The sequence below is a fragment of the Syngnathoides biaculeatus genome, chromosome 11 (assembly GCF_019802595.1).
Source record: "Syngnathoides biaculeatus isolate LvHL_M chromosome 11, ASM1980259v1, whole genome shotgun sequence".
Classification (NCBI taxonomy): domain Eukaryota; kingdom Metazoa; phylum Chordata; class Actinopteri; order Syngnathiformes; family Syngnathidae; genus Syngnathoides; species Syngnathoides biaculeatus.
The window spans coordinates 15,981,644-16,003,431 of record NC_084650.1 but is presented as its reverse complement, the minus strand read 5'-3'; the positions used below and the strand labels follow the sequence as shown (position 1 = coordinate 16,003,431).

Here is a 21,788-nt window from a genome sequence, read left to right as displayed (position 1 = left end):
GTCTCAAATGGAGACGTTCCTATACCCGAAAAAGGAACCAGCGATCCATCTTTGATGGAATCAGCGAATGAATTGCTTTCGGCATTGTTTCTGAGGGTTTGATGTCCACTATAGTTATGAAATACATCTGATCATTGCAGATTGATCAAATTTGCTAAAATCCGCGGCATCACCTTGCACCTTAAATTAGACGTGAGCAGGTGTAAATTTAAACTGATTTTCAGTCTCCAAATTGACACATGCTAGCCGGCAGAATGTTAAAGGATTCTCTCTCGTTGCGTCAGTTCGGCCATCGTGGCGCTGACCGATCTGCCAAATTGCCAAATAGTACCGAGAATGGCGCATGAACGGAAATAACCTGCGCCACCATTTGTGTTCCAGTCTACGGAAATAGAGGCCTACGTCCCCACAGTAGGCTTTCCTACCCAACCGAAAGCCACGTCTCAACTCCGCCAACAAGTGTGGGGATGATATTGAGATTCATATGCTGTCCGCCGGCGCCACCGCACTACTTTTTTTCCAAAGATGCGTCCCGAGTCAAGCGTTTCTCCAGTACGAGCCGAGACAGAGCCGCGGTGGATTCAGACCTTTTTAAGCGATCATCCTTGTATCATAACAGATTAAGGGCCGCTGCTGCTCCGGATTAGGCCTAATCTAACCTTTATCCGCTGCCGTCTTCACCTGAAACCGGCAGCGACCGGGAAGTCAATCGACGGGGGGGGGGGGGGGGTTGGGGTGTCAAGGGGGCTACACAGTGACACTGATCTCCCTCTTTGCACTCTAATTATCAGGATTAAGAAAAACACTTTTGAGTAATTATTTTGCGCATCGGATAAACATCGGGCTTGCACGGATTTAGCCCAGCTTTCGCCCGACAAGGAGGAGGATGCGAGCGGGATCACATCCAGCCAGGCAAATGGAGAGGACGACTAATCAGCATTTAACACGAAAAATAAACGTTTTTTTATTCAGGTTTGTGTTTTCTTGAAAACTGAAACGGCATCGGATTTCCATTATGTTCCTAAACCACTGAAAGTTGGGGAACACCACAGTAATTTTGAACACCCAATTTAGTTTGTCACTAAGTGCCTGGCCACCAGTCCAGGGTGTATACTGTTTTTCGCCCGATGGGCTCCAGCCTCCCTGTGACTCTAATGAGGTTAGTGCTATGGAAAGTAGTTCATGGGTAGATGACGAAAAATGCACTTTTAGGGGCTCTAAACATGATCCCTGAGGATTATTTCAGTAGTGCCCCATGTAAAGTTAAAAGAAAATGTCATCAATTGACATGAAATCAACTGAAAATGTCTATGCGTGGAAAAAAATGAGCGAAATTGAACAGGAAAGCGGCTATTTTGGTACGAAGCAGCTGAAGGTGAATTCCAGATCGGAAGATGAAATAATGAAGTAGCTTCCAACAGCACTTTTGAATGGGAAATTGAATGGGAAGATGGTCATTTTTGTTTTAAGCACACATTTTTGGGGGAAATTCTTGGACAGTTTTTGCAAATCTTTATACCTTACCCACCCTCACCCCAAAATTCATTCAGCAGCACCCCCTGGAGAGTTGGGAAAAAAAAAAAAAAATCATCAGAGCACCTGGTTGTCACATTTAATCAAAATTCCAGCATTGTCGTCACTTCCTGCGCGGTTCAGCGGGACAAAAAGTCACATTCCGTCTAGAATGTTTCCAACGAACTACCTCTCGCGTCACGAGTCGGGCAAAAGAATCCCGAGGCGCTTTGTTGACACCAGCTGCACTCGATTAGCAAACGCAACACTCGCATTGCGAAGAAGAAAAAGAAGACACGATTCGGTCTCTTGTCTTTGCCGGGTCATCGAGCGCTGGATGTTTGGAGAACATATTAAAGCAACATCAAATGTTGCTTTACCCCACCAGAGATGTCGGAGGCTTGATTGGCCACAGCTGGCTTCCGTGCGAACGGTGCAACGAAAGCCGGCGGAGCGTGACTGTAAAATGTCAAGTCACCTTTGACGGCGGGCTGCAGTCTTTTTTGGCGAGACCGTCTGCGAGATCTCGCAGATTTTCTTTGTCAGGGGTCGGCTCGCACGTCTATACATTCTTCAAATCCGAACTCTTGTCAAGTCAAGGAAATGAAGCGCGACATCGCAGTTCATCGTTCGGGCCTCCGTTATGGCGCAGATCCTGTTGTAAAAATCTTTCTGACTGATGCGGAAATCTCCACCCCGTTACGAAATGTAAACGTGCTGTTAAAAGTCTTCTTTGCGATAAACACTGTTTGCTGTATGCCATTTTTCATTGATATATTTAACCTAATAAACAATTACGACAGTCTCTCCTTTAACATTTTTTTTCTGTTGATGGCGAACCGTTTTTTAAATTTTATCTCTTGGAAGATGGGTTAGGGGCACAGGTGTCAAAATCAAGGCCCAGGGGCCAGATCTGGCCCGCCACATGAGTTTATGTGGCTCGTGAAGCTATCAATTTCTGTGATTTTTGTTCAAATCTGTACCAAAGTTTCATATTACCTTGTCCTATATGATATCGGTGAGATATTGCAAGGATTTGTGCGTTACCAGACATATACTTGAAAAACCCATTACCCTTGATTTCTGATTCCCAAACTAGCACCTAAATTTCATGTGTAAATAGGATGAGGTGAAAGATTTTCATGGTTTCACAGTCATAACGGCCCTCTGAGGGAATATGTAACTACAATGTGGCCCCCGACAAAAATCAGTTTGACACCCCTGGGTTGGGGTTAGCATTTGTCCGACCAGAAAAGCTTACATATTCTCATTTTTAATTCTACTTTTGTGATAAGCGACAATTAAGGCATTTTCATACCAAATGTGGTTTTACGAATTTTTCAATTTTTTTAATTTTATATCCTGATCAGAAAGTTACGGCTTTATTGCTTTACGTTAATGATTGATGGGTACGATATTTCCTCATTTTACTCCTGTGATAGAACGTTTTCTTGGATTTCTGATCTGATCTTAGACAGATACATTTTTTTTCAAGTTTACATTTATGGCTTTTTTTTTTGGCACAACATTTTGTCTGTTTTATGATACATTTCTGGCTTTCATCATTGTATTCCTGTGACGAGCTACCAACATTTTCTCGGTTTTAATTTTACTTTAACGACAGACATCCTTCTCATTTTTCGGCTTTTATTTCATGATGGCGCATTTCGGGTTTCCCGTTTTATTTCTGTGATGATGGACAGTTATGACTATCTCATTTCACTTCCGCGATGATTGACAGTTGTGGCGTCTCGTTTTTCTGTTTTATTTCGGTGACGACCACCTGCCTTAAAAACGAAACATATCCCGCGACATCACGCTGACCTTAGTTGCGGATTTCAACGAGCTTTTTGTGGTTTTATCATTTTGAACAGGACAAACCAGCAATAAAAGCCTTGGTAGATAATTATTGATTTGAAGAAGGAGCTTTTTTCATGCTTCATTGTAGCGTTCAAAGCAATTGTGCAGTACTGACTGACAACAGAGTGACTTCAGACTGAATATGAATCCAATTTTTCCACAATTGTAACACAACGTCGTGCACATGTTGCGGCTTTGACCCAGCGAGTTGCGTCCACATCAAAGATGCGGCAACATCTGCTTGTGGGTGGAAGCCAGGAGGAAGACGGTTCAGGTGGACGCGAGAGGTCTTCATCGCCGCAGCGGGTGAGATGTCAGAGGCGAGCGAGGGGTGAGCGCCGTTGACATTTCCTGCCGCGGCGTCGGGAAATTAGCGCACGCATTTGTCTCTGTCAGGAGTCCCACTTTGGAGTTGCACAGAAGCAGTCGTGCTGTTTTTCCAGTCATAATCTTCCAGCGTGGAGGTTTTTTTGAAATTACACGTGATGGATATCCCGACCGTATTTTGCCGAAAGACCATGCGCAAACCAAAATGTATTCATCTATTGCATTTGTGTATGGCAGCAAGGTGACCTAAATTGGAGTCTCTAAGCACGTCTCTAAAGTCAACATCAGCTTGATATACAGGCAACGCATCCTTGAACACAACCCATTCTGGGACACGACTCGACCTTGGATTTGTTCATTATTACAATAACTTTTTTTTTTTTTAATTGATCTGTCCAAAGATAGCTAGAACAGGCTCAAGCACTCCCACGACCCTTGTGAGGATATGCGGCTCAGATAATGGATGATTGTCATATTTTATGAATGTCTACTATTTTCATTATTATGATTATTGTTTTATTTTTAGGATTGGAATAATTTGTATGATTGTGATAATTGAAATCGATTTTCAGTTTTAAAAATATATCCAAAGTTTTTCTCATTTATACTTGGGTAAAGTTTTTGATTTATTTTATTTATTATTTGACATACTTTATTATTATTACTATTAGTAGTAAATGTAGTTGCAGTAGTATTAAAAAATATTCATGGAATTTTGCCAACTTATTTTCATTTTTCTTTTCTATATTGGCAAATAGTTTTGTCTAAAATGAGTAATCCATTCCTTATTTCATTTCTCTTTTTCCTCTTTTTTTAAAATCAGTTTTGCAGTGTGTGTGTGTGTGCGTATGCATGTGTTGAGGTTCCACAACTGAGTGTTATTATAATGTTTTATTTTCCCTCTGCCTAACGTGACAAATACATAAATAAATAATCAGGCAGGTAATTCAGAGCGTGTGTGCTCCAACGGGACACAAATGTGAAATGGGAAGAGCGTGTGTGTGTTTGTGTGTGCGTGCGTGTGCGCACGCATGCACGTGTCAATGCACATAACCTCTCGCAAAGCGTGGCCGAGTCATCCTGCGGAAGATTGCCGGCGGGCCCCCGGGGGTCAGAGGTGGGCCCTCTGAGGGAATTGTCCCTTTTAAAAGGTTATCAGGGCCTGGCTGTGCCGCTGTGATGTGATTTCAGTTTGTAATTGTCTATGATTGAAATAATATATCATATCAAACGAGCTCTGAAGGTCATCTTTTTCCCAGGCTGACCGACACCCTCCCCTCCACATTTTTTTTCCACCCACTTTTGCCCAGCACAACGCATAAATGTGGGACCTGTTTAAAAAATAAATTAGCAAAACGCACTAATAAATCAATCACAGCTAGGTTTTTTTTTTTTAAAGGCTAATTTTTAACAAAAACAAATAATCATATAGTGTATTATGAGGCCTGCTCCACCAACCCACATTATCTGCTGAGTACAGCGATTCTCAAACTTTATGCTAGCTGTAGCTTGGGGGCCCATATTTGCAAGAAATTAAGATATAGAATCATTTTAAAAACAGGCACACATAAATACATATGGGGACTGGTGCATCATTAAAACAAACAAAACAAACAATATTAATAATTACTCTGCAATACCTTCGTTTTGCGCCATTTAAAATCGCTGATTTTGACGCATCATAACATGAATCTGGCACACCCGTACGACTCAAATCTTTTGTTTGAACCAAAGATTATAACAGAAATAAAGTCTATTTTTTTTCTGAACAAAACATATTTTTGTTATGTTTTTTGTGTATATTATTTTAATTATTATTTTTGTTGTTTCATTATATAGTCCTATCATTTAGATCATTGGTATCAAACTGTGGCCCGCGGGCCAAACTGTAATTATATTTCGCCCGCGAGGGAATTTAAAATTAATATTAGAGCTGGCCCGCCGGTATTACAAGTATTACACACTTGATTGGTTCCATATTAAAAGGTTCATTTGTTCAACCTTGGCCACGGCTTTGTTCAATTTAAAATTTTGGTCCACTTTGAATTTGACACCCCCTCATTTAGATAACAAAAGCATTTTTTTTCCCAGAATAAAAGCGTAAATTTACGAGAATCAAATTGTATTTTTTAAACCGACTTGAAAAATGTCTTTCTTTCCTTGTTAAACTTTGACGTGAAAGTCATAGTATTATGACTTCATCTTGCAGAAATGAAATTTCAGATATCTGCTTCAGACCAAAATGGCTGACTTCCTGCTCAATAGGGGTACTTGAGATTGAATGTCGATTGGCGAAACCAGTGTCAGGCGATTTTTCTCTTGTTTCTTTAACTTGTGAGAAGCAGGAAAGACAACAAAGTCGTCTCCTTCTGTGCTGCAAATAAATGAGCAACTAGTCAGGTTGCTCCTGCATTTTGTTTGTCTTCTTCTTCTGCGCGTCAGACATTCTTGGCGTAATTCCCCGGCGGCGTGTCTCATCCGTGCGATTGCTTCTACCTCCAACAGAGCTTTGGGAATGCCACCTCGCTCCCCTTCTCATGCCGCCCGGGCCGTTGGACCCAGAGGTCAGTGGCATTATGCTGCCTTTTATTGCAGTGTGCCGTGAGCGCTCTTCATGTGCTGCCGTGGGAAGTTATCAAATTTTATGTAATTGCTAAAAAAAAAAAAACATTTATTCCAAGAAATAATGTATCTTTATTCATCTATTTATGCCAGTGAGGTACAATGGCAGACAGAACAAAAAAAATCCTTTTCTATTAGATGGGAGTAATTCATCGGTCCATTTTTGGTGACATTTACTTTTGTTGGTGTGCTGTGGGATTTTTCAATTGTAAAATATGCGCCTTGGCTCTATAAAAGTTGGAAATCACTGTTTTATTGCACCTCCACCGGCCGCCACGAACACGCAAGCAGCTCCAGGGTGAGGAGTGTAGTCGTGCAAAACCAGACGAACCCTCCCAAACACACGTATATTGTGATTTAACACCATCAGAAATGATGTTTGAAATTAAAATGTGCTAAAATTGGGAAAAAAAAAATCAATTCAGGGTTGGGATTTTTTTTTTTTTTTGGGGGGGCGGGGGGGGTCATCTCATAATATCATCATATGCAAATACCCAAAATTTTGCCATCATGATTTTTCCGTACAGTGAAACATCTATAGTTCATCTTTCTAGGAATGTGCAACATCAGTAGTTTGTTTAGGAAACTACATCAATATTTTGCTACATTTTACGAAAGTGCATCAACAATAACAACAGCGCCCACAAAAAAAAAATGGTTGGCAAAATGGTTTCCTCCTAGAGGCAATACAGTAAAAAATATTAAGAAAAGCATAAAGCGAAAGTCGGGATTCCTTTAAAATTTGACACCTTATGCTTGGGATTAATACCGGACCCACTGTCATGGATCCATTAAAAAAAAAATATATATATATATATATATAATTAAAGTGGTTCAAGATATCTTTAAAATGGAAATGTTAACTTTCCTCTTGAGGCAAGAGCAAGACAAGTTTGAGGGACAAAATATTCCATAAAGATGTTACTACATAATGCGAAATCAAGTTTATCTTAATTTTGTTTACTGGTTCCCACAACTTATTGCTTTTGTTGTTGTCATTATTATTATTATTATCTTTTTTTTTCTTAGCGTATTGTGCAGTGCATTTTTTTAAACTCATAAGTATTGCATCTTGTCTTGTTTTCAGAACAGATATCACACAAGGGTTCCAATACAAAGAAAAATTTGAAACATAATTTTTTTTTTTTTTTACTTGAAGCGAATATGTAGATCATTTTACATATTTTCTGGAACATTTATTGTAGGATGCTTTGGGGTGGTAATTTTTTTTCTTGTTTTGACTACTATGATTATTGTTCTTGCTTTCCCTTTAAGGTGATTTTATTTTATTTTATTTTATTTTTTGGTAACTAACGGGTATGAACTTGGTTGAGGATGACCGACTAGATCAGATAATTGGAGATGAGAGAAACCCTCCTATTCTGTCATTTATAAAGATATTCTTATCCCACTGTTAATAAATGTAAATTAATTGTATTTTTATCCTCTCCTTTTTTGCCTCTTTCCTTTCTCTCTCTGTTTGTATATAAAAGTGTGGGGAAAATGAATTATTTAAAAAAAAAATAAAAAAAGTATAAAGTACTTGCCCAGCACGGAACCAATTTGCGCTGCCCATAACCGTTTGGCCACTGTCCATGTTTACCACACCGACATTTGCAGTCCGATGCACTCTTGGGCCTGTGGAAAACCAAAAGCGACACAGGAACGTCTGTAAAAGATTTTAAAGACACTATTAGATTTCTAATGTACATAAAATATGCATGAGTGATCTGAATTATAGTTAGCCTGTCTGTTTTGTACCTAAAATGGTCATTGCTAGCCAGGTAACGCATGAAAATTCCACAACCAGGTCCTCAAAACTGTGAAGCAGATGTTTTGTTTTGGGTTTTTTTGGCGGGCCAGGGGGGAGGGGGGGGGATGACAATAACTCTTGTATTTGACGAAATATGTGTCGGATAATCGATTCAAAAATGATTCAATCGTGACAGCCCGAAGCAACCGTGTGACTTTTTTTTACATCAGCTTGCATCGTTTTTTCAGAAAGCGCAACATTGATAGCTTATCTTCATTTTGATCACTAATTTATCTTCTTTTAGGAAAGTCCAATGTCAAAACTTTTACTTCTTATTATCCAAGTGCAACAAATAAATGTCAGTCTTGATTTTAGTAAAGCGCGTCATCGATAGTTGGTCTTTTTGTGAGGAAAGTGCAAAAAAAAAAAGCATTGTTCTTAGGGAAGCACAACAATAATACCATAATACACAGAAAGTTTAACGCTAGTGCAACGCTAGCGTTAGCGCAGTGCTAGCGTTAGCGCACCTGGTTATAAACATCGGTACACAGAAAGAGTTTAACGTTAGCGCGGCGCTAGCTAGCGTTAATCTCTTTTTGTGTACCAAGGCTTATAACCAGGTGCGCTCTGTCGGCCGGGAATTACGGTAGTTAGTCATCTTTTTGGGAAACAATGCAGACGAGTGAAACAGGTAAAAACCCTTAACATGTTCAGTGTGAAACATCACAGTTCATTAAATACATGGATTAAATTTGTATCATTAAACCATTTGTGGGTAGCGTCCCATTTTTGGGACATCATGATTTTCACACATTACATCCTGCATTTTTTCCCTTGAAAAATATATCCTTTAATGAGCAAGTTCCTATTTTTGGGATGATCTACTAAGAAAACCCAAGTACCATCTCGCGGCCAGCGTCCCATTTTTGAGTTAAATATTTTTCCAATCATGTCACACCCGTATTGCAGTATTTTCCATTTTACTAGCCCAAGGCTAGTTAGCGTCGCGCTAGCGTTAAACTCTTTCAGTGTACCGAGGTTTATCACCAGGAACGCTCTGTAGGGCGGGAATTACGGTAGCTTGTCTTCTTTTTGGGAAACTAACAATGCAGACAAGTGAAACAGGTGAAGTCCCTTCATGTGTTCAGTGGGAAACATTATTTTTCCAATCATGTCACACCCGTAGTACAGTATTTTCCATTTTACTAGCCCAAGATTTTACACTGTTCAAAGCACCAAATGCATGACGGAGGGAGACGTCTGGCATGCTCTTGTCCGGCATGTTCCGAGGCATCCGTCAACATCGGAGTCTCGTCATCCCGTCGATGATGACACTGATGGAGCTAATCCCCACCGGGCGACGGCGAAATATTTCCCAGTTGCATCCATCGATCGTTACTGTTGTTTGCCGCATGGATCAGCGGCATAATTAAAAACTCAACACGGGCGTCTGACTTGTGAGCGTTTATTACCTCACAGGGAAAAAAAGGTCACGGTGACGGGCCGGGGACTTTGACAGGATTGGGTTTGTTTTGGATATGATGGATTTTCATTTATTGTAATTACAGATTAGTGGGGGACCACGGACATTTCAGGACGACGTGAAGGGTATAAATGAGTAATTGGTGCTGCCACGCCTGACTTAGTGTCTTCTACCTGCACTCAGACAACAGTCTGGCACATACGTCATATCTGTTTGTCAGCATTCTTATTTTCTTCCCTTAGTTTTCATCTGGAAAATTACATCAAGTACAGGAAGTGTAGATGCTTCACGCTGGAGCCACACGTCTCCTCAGCAAGCAAACACGGTGCAGCTCAGCCACAAGCTAGCAACACCTTTTTTTTTTTTCGGCTTGTCCCGTTAAGGGTCGCCACAGCGTGCCATCTTTTTCCATCTAAGCCTATCTAGTGCCTCTTCCTCTCTAACACCCACTGTCCTCATGTCCTCCCTCACAACATCCAACCTTTTCTTTGGTCTTCCTCTCGCTCTTTTGCCTGGCAGCTCCATCTTCAGCACACCTTCTACCAATACATTCACTCTCTCGCCTCTGCACACGTCCAAACCATTGAAGTCTGCTCTTTCTAACCTCGTCTCCAAAACATCCAACTTCGCTCTAATAAGATAATTTCTAATCCTATCCAACCTGTTCACTCCGAACGGGAACCTCAGCATCTCCATTTCTGCCACTTCAAGTTCTGCTTCCTGTTGTCTCTCCAGTGCCACCGTCTCTAACCCGTACAACATGGCCGGCCTCACCACCGTTTTATAAACTTTGCCCTTCATCCTAGCGGAGACTCTTCTGTCACATAGAACACCAGACACCTTCCGCCAACTGTTCAACCCAGCTTGGACCTGTTTCTTCAGTTCCTTACCACACTCTCCGTTGCTCTGTATTGTTGACCCCAAGTATTTGAAGTCGTCCACCCTCGCCATCTCTTCTCCCTGGAGCTTCACTCTTCCTCCTCCGCCCCACATATTATTGCACAAGCGAGCAACATGTTTTTGACAATTCATTTAAATATTTACATGAACATGCCAGTGCGGCATGAAAAAACACGGCATGAATGCAAATTCAGGGATTCAGTGCTCAAATTGCTACTGTTGCGCTCATCTGCAGTCTTTCATTGCAAATACTGGAATCAAAATGAAAAATACAAATGATTGATTTACATTTTGTCAAAAAGACATACCCATCACATTTTTCTAAAGGGAACCCAATTACTGATGTTATATTTTTCTAAAATTAAAACTACTGATTTCGCATTTTCCCAAAAAGAATAAACAATAACTATTGCACTTTTTTCTCAATTGAGAAGCTCTCATTTATCAGCGAATATGCTGCTTGGAGTCAGCAATTTTTTTTTAATGTTGTATATTTCTTCCTGCTGAAACAATAAAAATCCCTTTCACGTTTCGCCTTTCTTCCATTTGTGCCCAAAGTGAACCGAACCATGGCTTCAAACCAAGGTACGTACCAAAACGGAGATTTTCACCGTACCCTTCCACCCGCCCACTGTCAACGCAGCCTTTATTTGAAGCTTTGATTTCATGGCTTCGGTGGTGCCGTTTCCCAGGCTTTGAGGAAGATGAGCAGGCGAAGACAAACAAGATTGTGTGCCAGCTGGGGCCCTCGATGGCTCCCAGAAGACGCCGCAACACTCGAGAGCCACAATGAGACAATCCCCCCCCCCCCCCCTCCCCATGTCGCGAAGCATGACAGAAAGGCCTTTCATGTGAACTCGCAGCTGTCCGCGACCGCTCGGTGTCACGGCGTGATGGAGCCTTTCCTTCCAAGAAATGGAAAGGCGAATGGAGATGTCAATAAAGTGGCTATTTAAACATGTCAAACACTTGAGTCATTGTTTGATTGCCAATTGATTGGTTTAGTTGGGGGGGTGGAGGGGTGGTTCTAAAGCACAGCGGGAGATGTGGTGTCACAGTTATGTTTACACAGTGTACAGTTACTGAATCATTGGCAAAGGGAACCTCTGAAGTCGCCCATGGTGGTACAACACGGAATTGAACCACATTTTTGTTTGTTTCTAGCTCATTTGAACGCATTTACTAGAAGAAGTTTGCCTAAATACAATACATGTCCTGGAATTCACCTGAAAACTCGTGCCATGAGGATGATTTTTTTTTTCTTTTCAAGCGTCTAAAAAGCCTAAAATACGTACCGTATGTTTTCACCATGATACAGGTACTTGGAAAAATAGTGAAGGTTTCAGGCACGTTGACAACCTCAAATAAGTGATCTACTCAGGAAGGACATCCGGCGTAAAAGTGTGCCAAACAAATATGCGTTCATCTGAGAAGACACGCTGTGGCGACCCCTAACGGGACAAGCTGAAAGGAAAAGAAGAAGAAGACTCATTGAAGGAATGGGCAAATTCCTCATAAGAGAGAAACACGTCCGATCCAGCCATCCATTGATTTTCTACAGCTTTTCCGGGTCGGGTCGCGGGGGAAGTAGCTTCAGCAGGGATACCCAGACTGCCCTTTCCCCAGCCACTTCTGGAGGGATCCCGAGGCGTTCCCAGGCCAGCCGAGAGACATAGTCTCTCCAACGTGTCCTGGGTCGTCCCGGGGTCTCTTTCCGACGGGACATACCCGGAACACCTCGCCAGGGAGGCGTCCGGGAGGCATCCGCATCAGATGCCCCAGCCACCTCATCTGGCTCCTCTCAATGCGGAGGACCAGCGGATCGACACTGAGCTCACCCCCCCGGATGACCGAGCTTCTCACCCTCTCTCTAAGGGAGAGCCCGGACACCCTGCGGAGGAAACTCATTTCGGACGCTTGTATCCGATTTTGTTGGAATTTCAAACAGCTTTTACCACAGAAATCAATATAATCAATAAGTAATCAATTTTCTTCCCAAGATAGCCGATTCTGATGGGGGTTCATTTGGACGAAATCCATCAGAGCAGTTTGACAAAGTCCAACCCTGCTATTGCTCTGAAACGTTTGCTTCAGACCGAAATGGACACTTTCGCTTGAACGTCAGGCCTGAGTTCTTGAGACGCGTGTCCTCTTATGTGCGACCGTTAAACCCAATTTCCTGAAACTAATGGCTAAATTGTGACGCTTTCCTTGTCTGAGGTTAGACGGAGCATTATATGTCATGGTGTCTGGAGAAGTAAAGAAAAGTTGAGGCAGCCATTTGGGCGAATTACAGGGTTTACAATCCTGACAAACTCCGACCAGAGTATTCTTCCAAAGAGTAGAACTCGGTACCAGGTATCCTAAACAAACCCACACGTCTGATGTTGACAGAGAATGGCATCTTAGTTTGAAGAAACCAAATTCCCGGAACAAAATGGAAAATTGGGACGTAAAAACAAGTCTGAAGGAACCATCCCCGAAATTAAACTAGAATTGGTCTACTTTGGATTAAAGCTGTCATTTTGAGTGAAAAATTCCAGATTTTGTACTATGATGAGCTCTTGTGATACAATCTGCCCAAATTACCCACAATAATAAGCAAAATGGGGCGACACTGAAATTGATTATTTCCACTTTTGTCGAAAATCGGGACCAATTCCACTATAATTCAACTGTATAGAATGTCTCCATTACAACCTAATAATCATTCCTGTATTCAAGTTTAAAAAAATATACTGGCACTACTTCAATTTCCACACTCCCTTTCATCGACCGACAAAGAAACAACAACCGGAACAACCGCGACATCTTTTGTCTTCAGGTTAGCAAATGCACTTTGCACTCTCGCAAAAAAAGAGACAGTAAGCACCAACATTGTGAAAAGAAGACAAAGTCATATAATGTCGCTGGCAAATTAATAGCACAGCAGGAGCAAACAAGCGACCCCCCGGGGAGAGCAATTCACAGGCATCCATCCGCTTCGGACGCATGAAATCGACCTTAAGGACCGGCCCACGCAGGAATTGATGGTGACGGGTCAATGAGGTGCAGACAATGAGGCTGAAAAGTAAGTGCCTCACGGCGCAGTTTTGTCCACGGAGCTCTTCGTGTTTGTGTTTACGTAAATCACAAATACGGGGCAGGCCTCGTCCGAGATATATTGTCTGATTAATTTGGACGTGGCGCATGATGTACGGCAACATGCACGTCTGTGTACCATGATGGATTTGGCTAGGCTAATCCAATTCAGTGTGTCAAAGTCGCTTGGGAATTTGCTGGCGAGTGGGGGAAAAACAAGTGGCGCGTGGTTATGAAAAGAGCGGTCACAAATGACATTTTGAAATGAAACACAAACGCAAATCTTTGTCAATCCAGAAAAATATTGACACCTCTATTTGTATCGTGGTGACACTGTAATAAGCCTCCTATTACATTGGTGGTCCAGTTGACCTGTTGGGAAAAATTATTTTTTTAAAAATGTGTAAAAAATTACAGTATCATTAATTTACTTGGTAAATTAAGTGATACAAGAGGCTAAACGGGGAGCACAATGATGAAATCATTTTTTTACCCCAATTATGAGTGATTTGGGTGGCACGGTGGAGCAGCTGGTAAAGCGTTGGCCTCACAGTTCTGAGGACCCGGGTTCAATCCCTTCCCCGCCTGTGTGGGATTTGCATCTTCTCCCCGTGCCTGCGTGGGTTCTCGCCGGGCACTCTGGTTTCCTCCCACGTCCCAAAAATATGCAACATTAATTGGACACTCTAAATTGCCCATAGGTGTGATCGTCTCACTGTCTCCATGCGCCCTGCGATTGGCAGGCAACCAGATCAGGGTGTACCCCGCCTCCTGCCCTCGTGAGGATAAGCGGCAAAGAAAATGGATGGATGGATGGATGAATGATTAACTTTTGGTTAAATAATATATAGAATAGGCGGCACGGTGGATCAGCTGGTAAACCGTTGGCCTCATAGTTCTGAGGTCCCCGGTTCGATCCCAGACCCGCCTGTGTGGATGTTGCATGTTCTCCCTGTGCCTGTGTGAGTTTTCTCCGGGCACGCCGGTTTCTTCCCACACCCCAAAAACATGCAACATTCATTGGACGCTCTAAATTGCTCATAGGTGTGATTGTGAGTGCGGCTGTTTGTCTCTATGTGCCCTGCGATTGGCTGGCAACCAGTTCAGGGTGTACCCCGCCTCCTGCCCGTTGACAGCTGGGATAGGCTCCAGCACTCCCCGCGACCCTCGTGAGGATAAGCAGCAAAGAAAATGGATGGACGTTTATAATTTTATTTATCACCCTAAGTGAGGAAAAAAATGGCTGTGGATATCCAGCAAAAAGTTCTGTGAAACTCAAAATTAATTTTTAGTTAAATAATATATAGAACATAACATGATTCCATTTATATTGCGTACGTTGGCATTTTATTGGTCCGACAAGGTGGATAAGTTTGGACAAAATATCCCCTACTGTGGGATTTCATTTCGGAGGAGGACAAATGAGAGCGAACCTTGATGGAAGCAAAAAAAAAAAAAATCAACCTGATTCCCATATGTGCAGACCCCACACTCAACACACACACACACACACACACGGCACCCCTATCTAACCTCCGAGACTATAAGGAAATGAAAAAGGATTAGCCAAACTCCGAATCAACGAAATGACTTCAACCGACTTCGCCGGCTAGCCGCGGGCTGCTGGCGCGAAAGCATGTGGACGTTGACATTTCAATTGTACCAGTCATTTGCATTCCATTTGACTCCAGATGACACCCCGTCCGTCCCCATCCCCGCACGCCGTATTAGAGATTCAGGCGGCGGGTTCCGATTTTCCCTTGTTCAAAGACGAACCCGAGAGGAGTCGCGGTTTAATTAATCCGAATCCTGTCAATCTTTGACGAACACGGCGAGGTCACAATTTCAATCAAATTCCTGAAGTGTCAGGAGCAAATCTCTGACGGGCCTTTTTATGAAACGTTAATCGTTAGTTCAACATGTGTATTCACAGAATGGTGATCTAGTGAAACTGAATAACCAAGTTTGTTACGCAGTAAGTTCAACAATTGCCGTGGTTGCAAAGGACGACAACTTCCTAGATTTAGATTTAGATAGACCCTAAAGGGCACTCCATCCAGACGTCTACCGAGTAAACAACACTGTCGTTTTTCCCGTGTTTTTCACTTGGTCCAACAGCGGTGTCCAATTTGTAAACATAGAAAGCAGTCAAATGATTTCAAGCGACGCAAGTACATAAATACATGGCCTCGGGGCAGACGTTCTTGCGTCGACCAATTTTGTAGTCGACTTAGCTGAGTGGGCTGTAAGGCAGGGGTGGGGAACCTATGGCTCGCGAGCCATACCTGGCCCTTTTGATGGTTCCATATGGCTCGCAGAGCCCTCATAACAACACACTGTACATGTGATTTCTGTCACCCATGCAACGCAAATGACGCAGACACGTTTGCCCTAGTGGGCTTGCCGTAGGTTTGCCGTGGAAGTCGACGAGCGCAGGTGCAAAAGGGTCGAACGCCGATCGGTTGGAGCAACTCATTTTGGAAACGGTTTTATTTGACAAAGAAAAAAAAAAGAAAAAAAAAAAAAAAAAAAAAGAGTACCACCGAAGTTTTCAACAATATGGACAGCCTTTGTGGAGAGAGACGTTTCAGCTGCGTGTCTAAATTCACAGATGGGGAGCATGCCAAAGCATTCGTACTCGATGTTGCCAATAAACATTTCAACAACTCCGCATAAAGACAAAATAATCAAACGAATAAAAGACCTAAGAACTATTCGCCATCGCATCATCATGATGGCAAATCAAATTGTATTACGTTCACGATAAACGGATGGAAGTCTCAACGCCTGCGTGAAGCTTAAACTAACGACGTAAGAAGCACCAGAAGTCGCATTAATGCTTAGAAGTACTTTTGTCATTATTGATTAGTAACAGCGTAACAATGTTATTTTAAAGAATTCAGAGGCTTATTGTACTCTAAAAGTGTTGGTCTTACATAAATGCGCAAATACACTTGTATTTAGTTTTTAAAATATTGTATGGCTCTTTTGAAATTACATTTTAAAATATTTGGCATTCATGTCTCCCTCAATCAAAAAGGTTCCTGACCCCTTCTGTCAGGTGTGATGAATTTTTTTCCCTCTCCGCGATCTGCTTGGGAAACAGTCGATGGCAAATTGTTACGTGCAGTAAACACCCAACTGGGCCAAGCCACAGAATATGTAATTATGACACAAAAGCGGAAAGATAACTAACAACTACACTTTATTGGTCTTTGTATTTTCCATTTGTCTTCGCCTCTCAGAGATCAGACTTGACACTTTGGCATAAATGTGTGGTGTGCTGTGTTTCCGGAGTATGCTACGCACATTTTCAGATTTTATTTTCACGCCCGTCCCCCCCCATCATACGTGGGCTCGCTAAGATTTTAGAAATACCATAATTTCTCAAAAATGATGCAAAAATAGTTTCAAAAAGTTAATAGAGGGCATTATATTTAGGTATGGATGAAAAATAAAAAATACAATTACATTGTATAGTCATATACGGGTACATAGAGTGGTAAAAAAAAAGGTGCACACATATATTTCGGTATGATATTCGATGTCTTATGTTACAAATTTACATATATTCCGGTAATGTGTACCACCAAGTTGAGCTCTAAGACTTCCTCGGGGAGATTTGTTGCTCCTGCACTAGATCAGAAACGACTGTCCGTGAGTTGGTTTTAATTTAAACTGTGACAAAAAAAAATGTCGACAACAACAACAAGTTGTGCAGCCGCTTTTAAAAGAAATGCGTCATTGCTGACGCAAAGAACCCGGAAGCAGCGCGGCAGTCCAAAACAATGAGAGCTCAATGGCTTCAGGTCGTTATCACAACATCGTGAGTTAAAACTACGTAGTACGAGCGTAATGAGTACAAGGAAAACACTGTAATATGTAAAATGTACAAGACTGTAATATGTTATAAACAGTATTAATAAAATGTTACGCCATCATTGAGCATTTATTTTAGTCGGTTGAGGCATTCTGTTCTGACAATTACAGGGACCAGGACAAGCGTGACCTGTGGCCTGTCCCGAGATTATATTAACACATGCACAATGATTATTATTAATGACTCTTGTACAGACAGTTTTTGAAAAACAATACAAGTACAAACCTAACAAAATATAAATACAGATAATTCCCAATATTTTGAGCATATGGATAACAGCAAATTGGTGGTGCGCATTTACATTGGTAGAAGGGTTTTCCTGATTTTTTTTTTTTTTTTTCGGTCAACTTTGGGGGTGCGCATTATACTGAATGACGCATTATACTCGAGAAATTACAGTAAATGTGAAAAATCTGTACGTGTATAGCCTGCTTCGGCATCAGCCGCGCTCACGTCCCGTATGGCCGGCCACCTGTTTGAAGCAACAGCCCACCAACCTGTAATTATCCCATCATAATCCACGTGTCATTTTGACATTCCTGCCACGGAGAAACACACACACACACACAGACAGATAGATATACACACACACACACACACACACACACGCAGCAGACTCATTCCAAATGTGACAAGTGTGCACCGCCGTGCCGCCGCGAGAGAAGGAGATCCACCCTCAAACATGTTACCTGCCGCCCGCTCCTTCATGGAAATTGCTACTCCTGGCTTGTCACCTTTCAATCCATTTTCTCAAGGTCAGCTACGTGAAGGGCGGATGGCTGGCCAAGGTAATGAGTTTGAAATGGCATTTAGAGCGGCGACGGGGTGAGCTCATCACACTATGGATCCAGGGGGAACGTATAGTGTTAATAAAGATTGGTGGCGCTGCAACCTTTTGACTCAAAGAGAGAAAGAAAATATCGAAAAAGGACTGATTTGTAAGGTGCCAGAACCAAAAACCAATGTTCGGTACATCCTATATGGTTTTAAGATGGCGATTTAGTTCGCATTTGAAGAAGGCAAGTAAACAAAATGTTATCTATAATATAAATGATTCATATCTTCTCCATTCAGGAAAGTGAAACCTCATTAGTCTTGTTACAAAATGTACAATCCAGACAAATGTAATACATATGCAAGTGAGTGAAAATACATATCCTGTGTGACAGCTTGAATGAAAATGGTTAAAAAATAGGGTCAACTAAGTCGTGCTCAAAGAAAAACTAAAATAGAATCTGCAGCAATTGAGAAATTCTGGATTCAATGCTTTTGGTTTACCAGCAAATACTGTATTTTCCCCAGTATAAGGCGCACCATCAATGAATGTCCTATTTCAAAACTTTTTTCATATATATGGCGCACTGCATTATAAGGCGCATAGAATAGACGCTACAATAGAAGTTGGGTTTACGTTATGCATCCCATGAGAGGGAGCTGCACTAAAGCCTCAACATTGATCCATGTATAAGGCGCACCAGATCATAAGGCGCACGGTCGGCTTTTGAGAAAATTCAAGGCTTTTAGGTGCGCCGTATAGGGCGGAAAATATGGTATTGATCATACTTCAGACAATCAGAGCAGGAAATATCGTGATGTGCCGAAGAACCCATTCCTTAAAAATATATCTGCTTATAAAAGTAACAGATTTTGAGTATGGCAGAAGCAAAAACCAAACAACAAAAAACTCAAATGTAAAAAAAAAAAAAACGAAAACATTCGTTGTACATAATTGATAAGTGACAACGCTGAAAGATTTTGGACGGCACACTGGGGCTATTGGTAAGCACGTTGCCCTCACAGTTCTGAAGACCCGGGTTCAAACCCTGGCCCCGCCTGTGTGGCGTTTGCATGTTCTCCCCGTGCCTGCGTGGGTTTTCTCTGGGCACTCCCTTTTCCTCCCACATCGCAAAAATATGCATCATTAATTGGACATTCTAAATTGCCCCGAGGTGTGATAGGGAGTGCGACTGCCTGCTTTAATGTGGCCTGTGATTGGTTGGCAACCAGTTCAGGGTGTACCCTGCCTCCTGCTCCAACACTCCCGCGACACTTGTGACGATAAGCAGTTCGGAAAATGACTGGATAAATATTAACAGAAAATAATGTACGATTTGAGGGGCAAATTTGGTCCAATTCGGCAGAGTTTTGCCTCTTGGATTATGTCCATAAATTAGTGGTACAGTACTGTTGGCATTGAAACGAAGTGATGCAACCAGCCCAGAATCTCATACGGCATTCTATCCATGTTCTGTATATGTCATGACCCAAGGGTGCATAAGTGAGCAAGCAGAAAAACAATTATATTTAGCTTGTCCACCTTTCTTTTCTCCCCCCCTCCTTTTATTCAATCGTCCTTTCGGGGATAACATGAAGTGGCGCAATTGCATGCGGGGCTGGGGGTGGAGTTGGACTAACGGGGGCTGTTTTTCCAAGCGTCTCGCTCCTCATCATCTCCACGCCGCGGCGGGAGAGTGTTTGTTTACCCACAAGCCACCGGGCCTCGCTGATTGCCATCCCGACAGCGATGGCCGAGGATGAGGCCGATCAATAGCCATCTTGCCCCAATTCCTCAAGCAATAACATTGAATGGGGAAAGCCATTTACTTTTACTTACCTTTATTTTGTGTTATGGCGAGGACCGCCGGGCTCTGATGAAGCGGGGATTCAACGGCGGGGGCTCTATTTTCTTTGTAATGTTTTTCCACTATTAAAATATGGTCAATGGTGAGGATAAGGGGAAAAATGGCTGAGATAGACAGCTGCTGACAAAATTATGAAATGTTTTTCAAGTGTCATTGACAGGTAGACATCACTTTGGACTAACGTTTATTGCCTCTTTTCACCTCCAAGTATGACAAAATAATACGAATGTCTTAGCCAAACAATACCGAATAAGGCCGCTCGTATCAGTCCATCCATTTCCTATGCATAGAGACGAGTAATTTCCTTTTATGTTTCGGAGACAGAGTAAGATTTTCAAACGAAAGATTCCCAATTATAGGTAAAACTTGCGTATCCTGGTTCAAAAATGGTGGTGCTATGCCTCATGCCGAGAAAAGGAACAAATACCAAATTTATTAAGTGGGTATCAAGTGTCAGGCTGAATACAAGGGACTCAAAAGTCTCGTAAGGTGCCCATCTGGCTAGAATTAGTGGTTCACGCATGGTAGCAAAGTCCTTGAAGGAAACCTAAAAATGGCCCAAAATATCCCCAAAATGGCTGCTTCAAACCAAAATGGTACACTTGATGGATGAGATTTTAAGACTTTTTTTTTTTTTATGCGAGTCTAATCACGGGAGACGTGCCCACGAAATGTCATGTCATTAAGTGAAACTGACTTTGACCTTGCGGATTTAGTCAATCGAGTATTTGTCTATTTATGGATAGTCATCAAATTTCACTGCTACGTTTCACCCGCACGCAATGGCCCAAAAAAAAATGATGATTAAAAAAAAAAAAAAAATCTGCGCTACTCATCTTGCCACTACACCTGGTTCAAAGTGAGTAGCAATTGGAGAACATTTTGTAGATCGTATATTTTTAAGGCCCACTGAGAATGGACAAAATTACCCTAAAACAGGTGCTTCAAACCAAAATGGCTGACTTCCTGTGTCTTTTCAGGCATGGTTTGGTGGGGGGGAAATATGAATCTACTCATACTAATATACAAACATATTGCATATACCAAGCTGTATTTAAAGGATGCGTGAAAATGGGTGGAATCAACATATGCAAGAATTGTCACAATTGAAGATAAATCATCGCATCGAGTTTGGGATTTTTGAGGGCAAACGAGGCCAGTAGGAAAACGTGATGTGAACTGAATTATAATTGGACACCATGGTAACGTTTTCCAGAACCTAAAATGTACGGGCCACGTTCAAACGCTGTAAAAGTCCAAATAAATAGTCCAACGGTTAAGAATTATTGCACAGTTTTCACTCGGACTGCACGGTATATTGTTCCAGCACCGTCATCACGACGTGTGCGCAATATTAACGCAGCAGATCCAACAATGGAGGAGCACTACTTTCCGGAGTGGGTGTGAGCAGAAAAATACCCCCTAAGAAGAGGCAAGATGTTCCGGCTTCAAGTTATTTATCGCTCACACTCAAGCTGTCGTCTAAAGTGAATAAATGCTAACATACAGTAATGCAGGCAGGCTAATGATTTTTAGCACTAATTATAACCCTTCAAATAACACACATCATTTACGATGTTCTAACGATTAATGAGGACATGGGAAACAATTTCATTCTTACATTTAAACTATCACTTGAGAATGCAACGGATGGACGTCACAGCCGATTACCGTAATTCTCGAACAACAGAGTGCATCTGGATATAAGCCTCACCCAGTACATTTGTA

The 21,788-nt window shown here is 42.0% G+C and overlaps 1 protein-coding gene across 4 annotated transcripts in view; it reads right to left on the bottom strand.

Moving 5' to 3' along the window:
* The window catches only part of LOC133508782 (uncharacterized), a 204,386-nt gene that overhangs the window by 121,349 nt on the left and 61,249 nt on the right, over window positions 1-21,788 (bottom strand). For 3 of the 4 annotated variants that reach the window (XM_061835195.1, XM_061835196.1, XM_061835198.1), the window contains one exon: window positions 7,869-7,990. Coding sequence is in view for 1 of the 4 variants with exons in the window: in XM_061835198.1 (XP_061691182.1) it covers window positions 7,869-7,990 (122 nt within the window). In the remaining 3 variants the exon portion in view is untranslated. Of the gene's footprint in view, window positions 1-7,868; window positions 7,991-8,082; window positions 8,199-21,788 lie in introns of those variants that run through there. The other variant, XM_061835197.1, reaches the window with a different exon arrangement.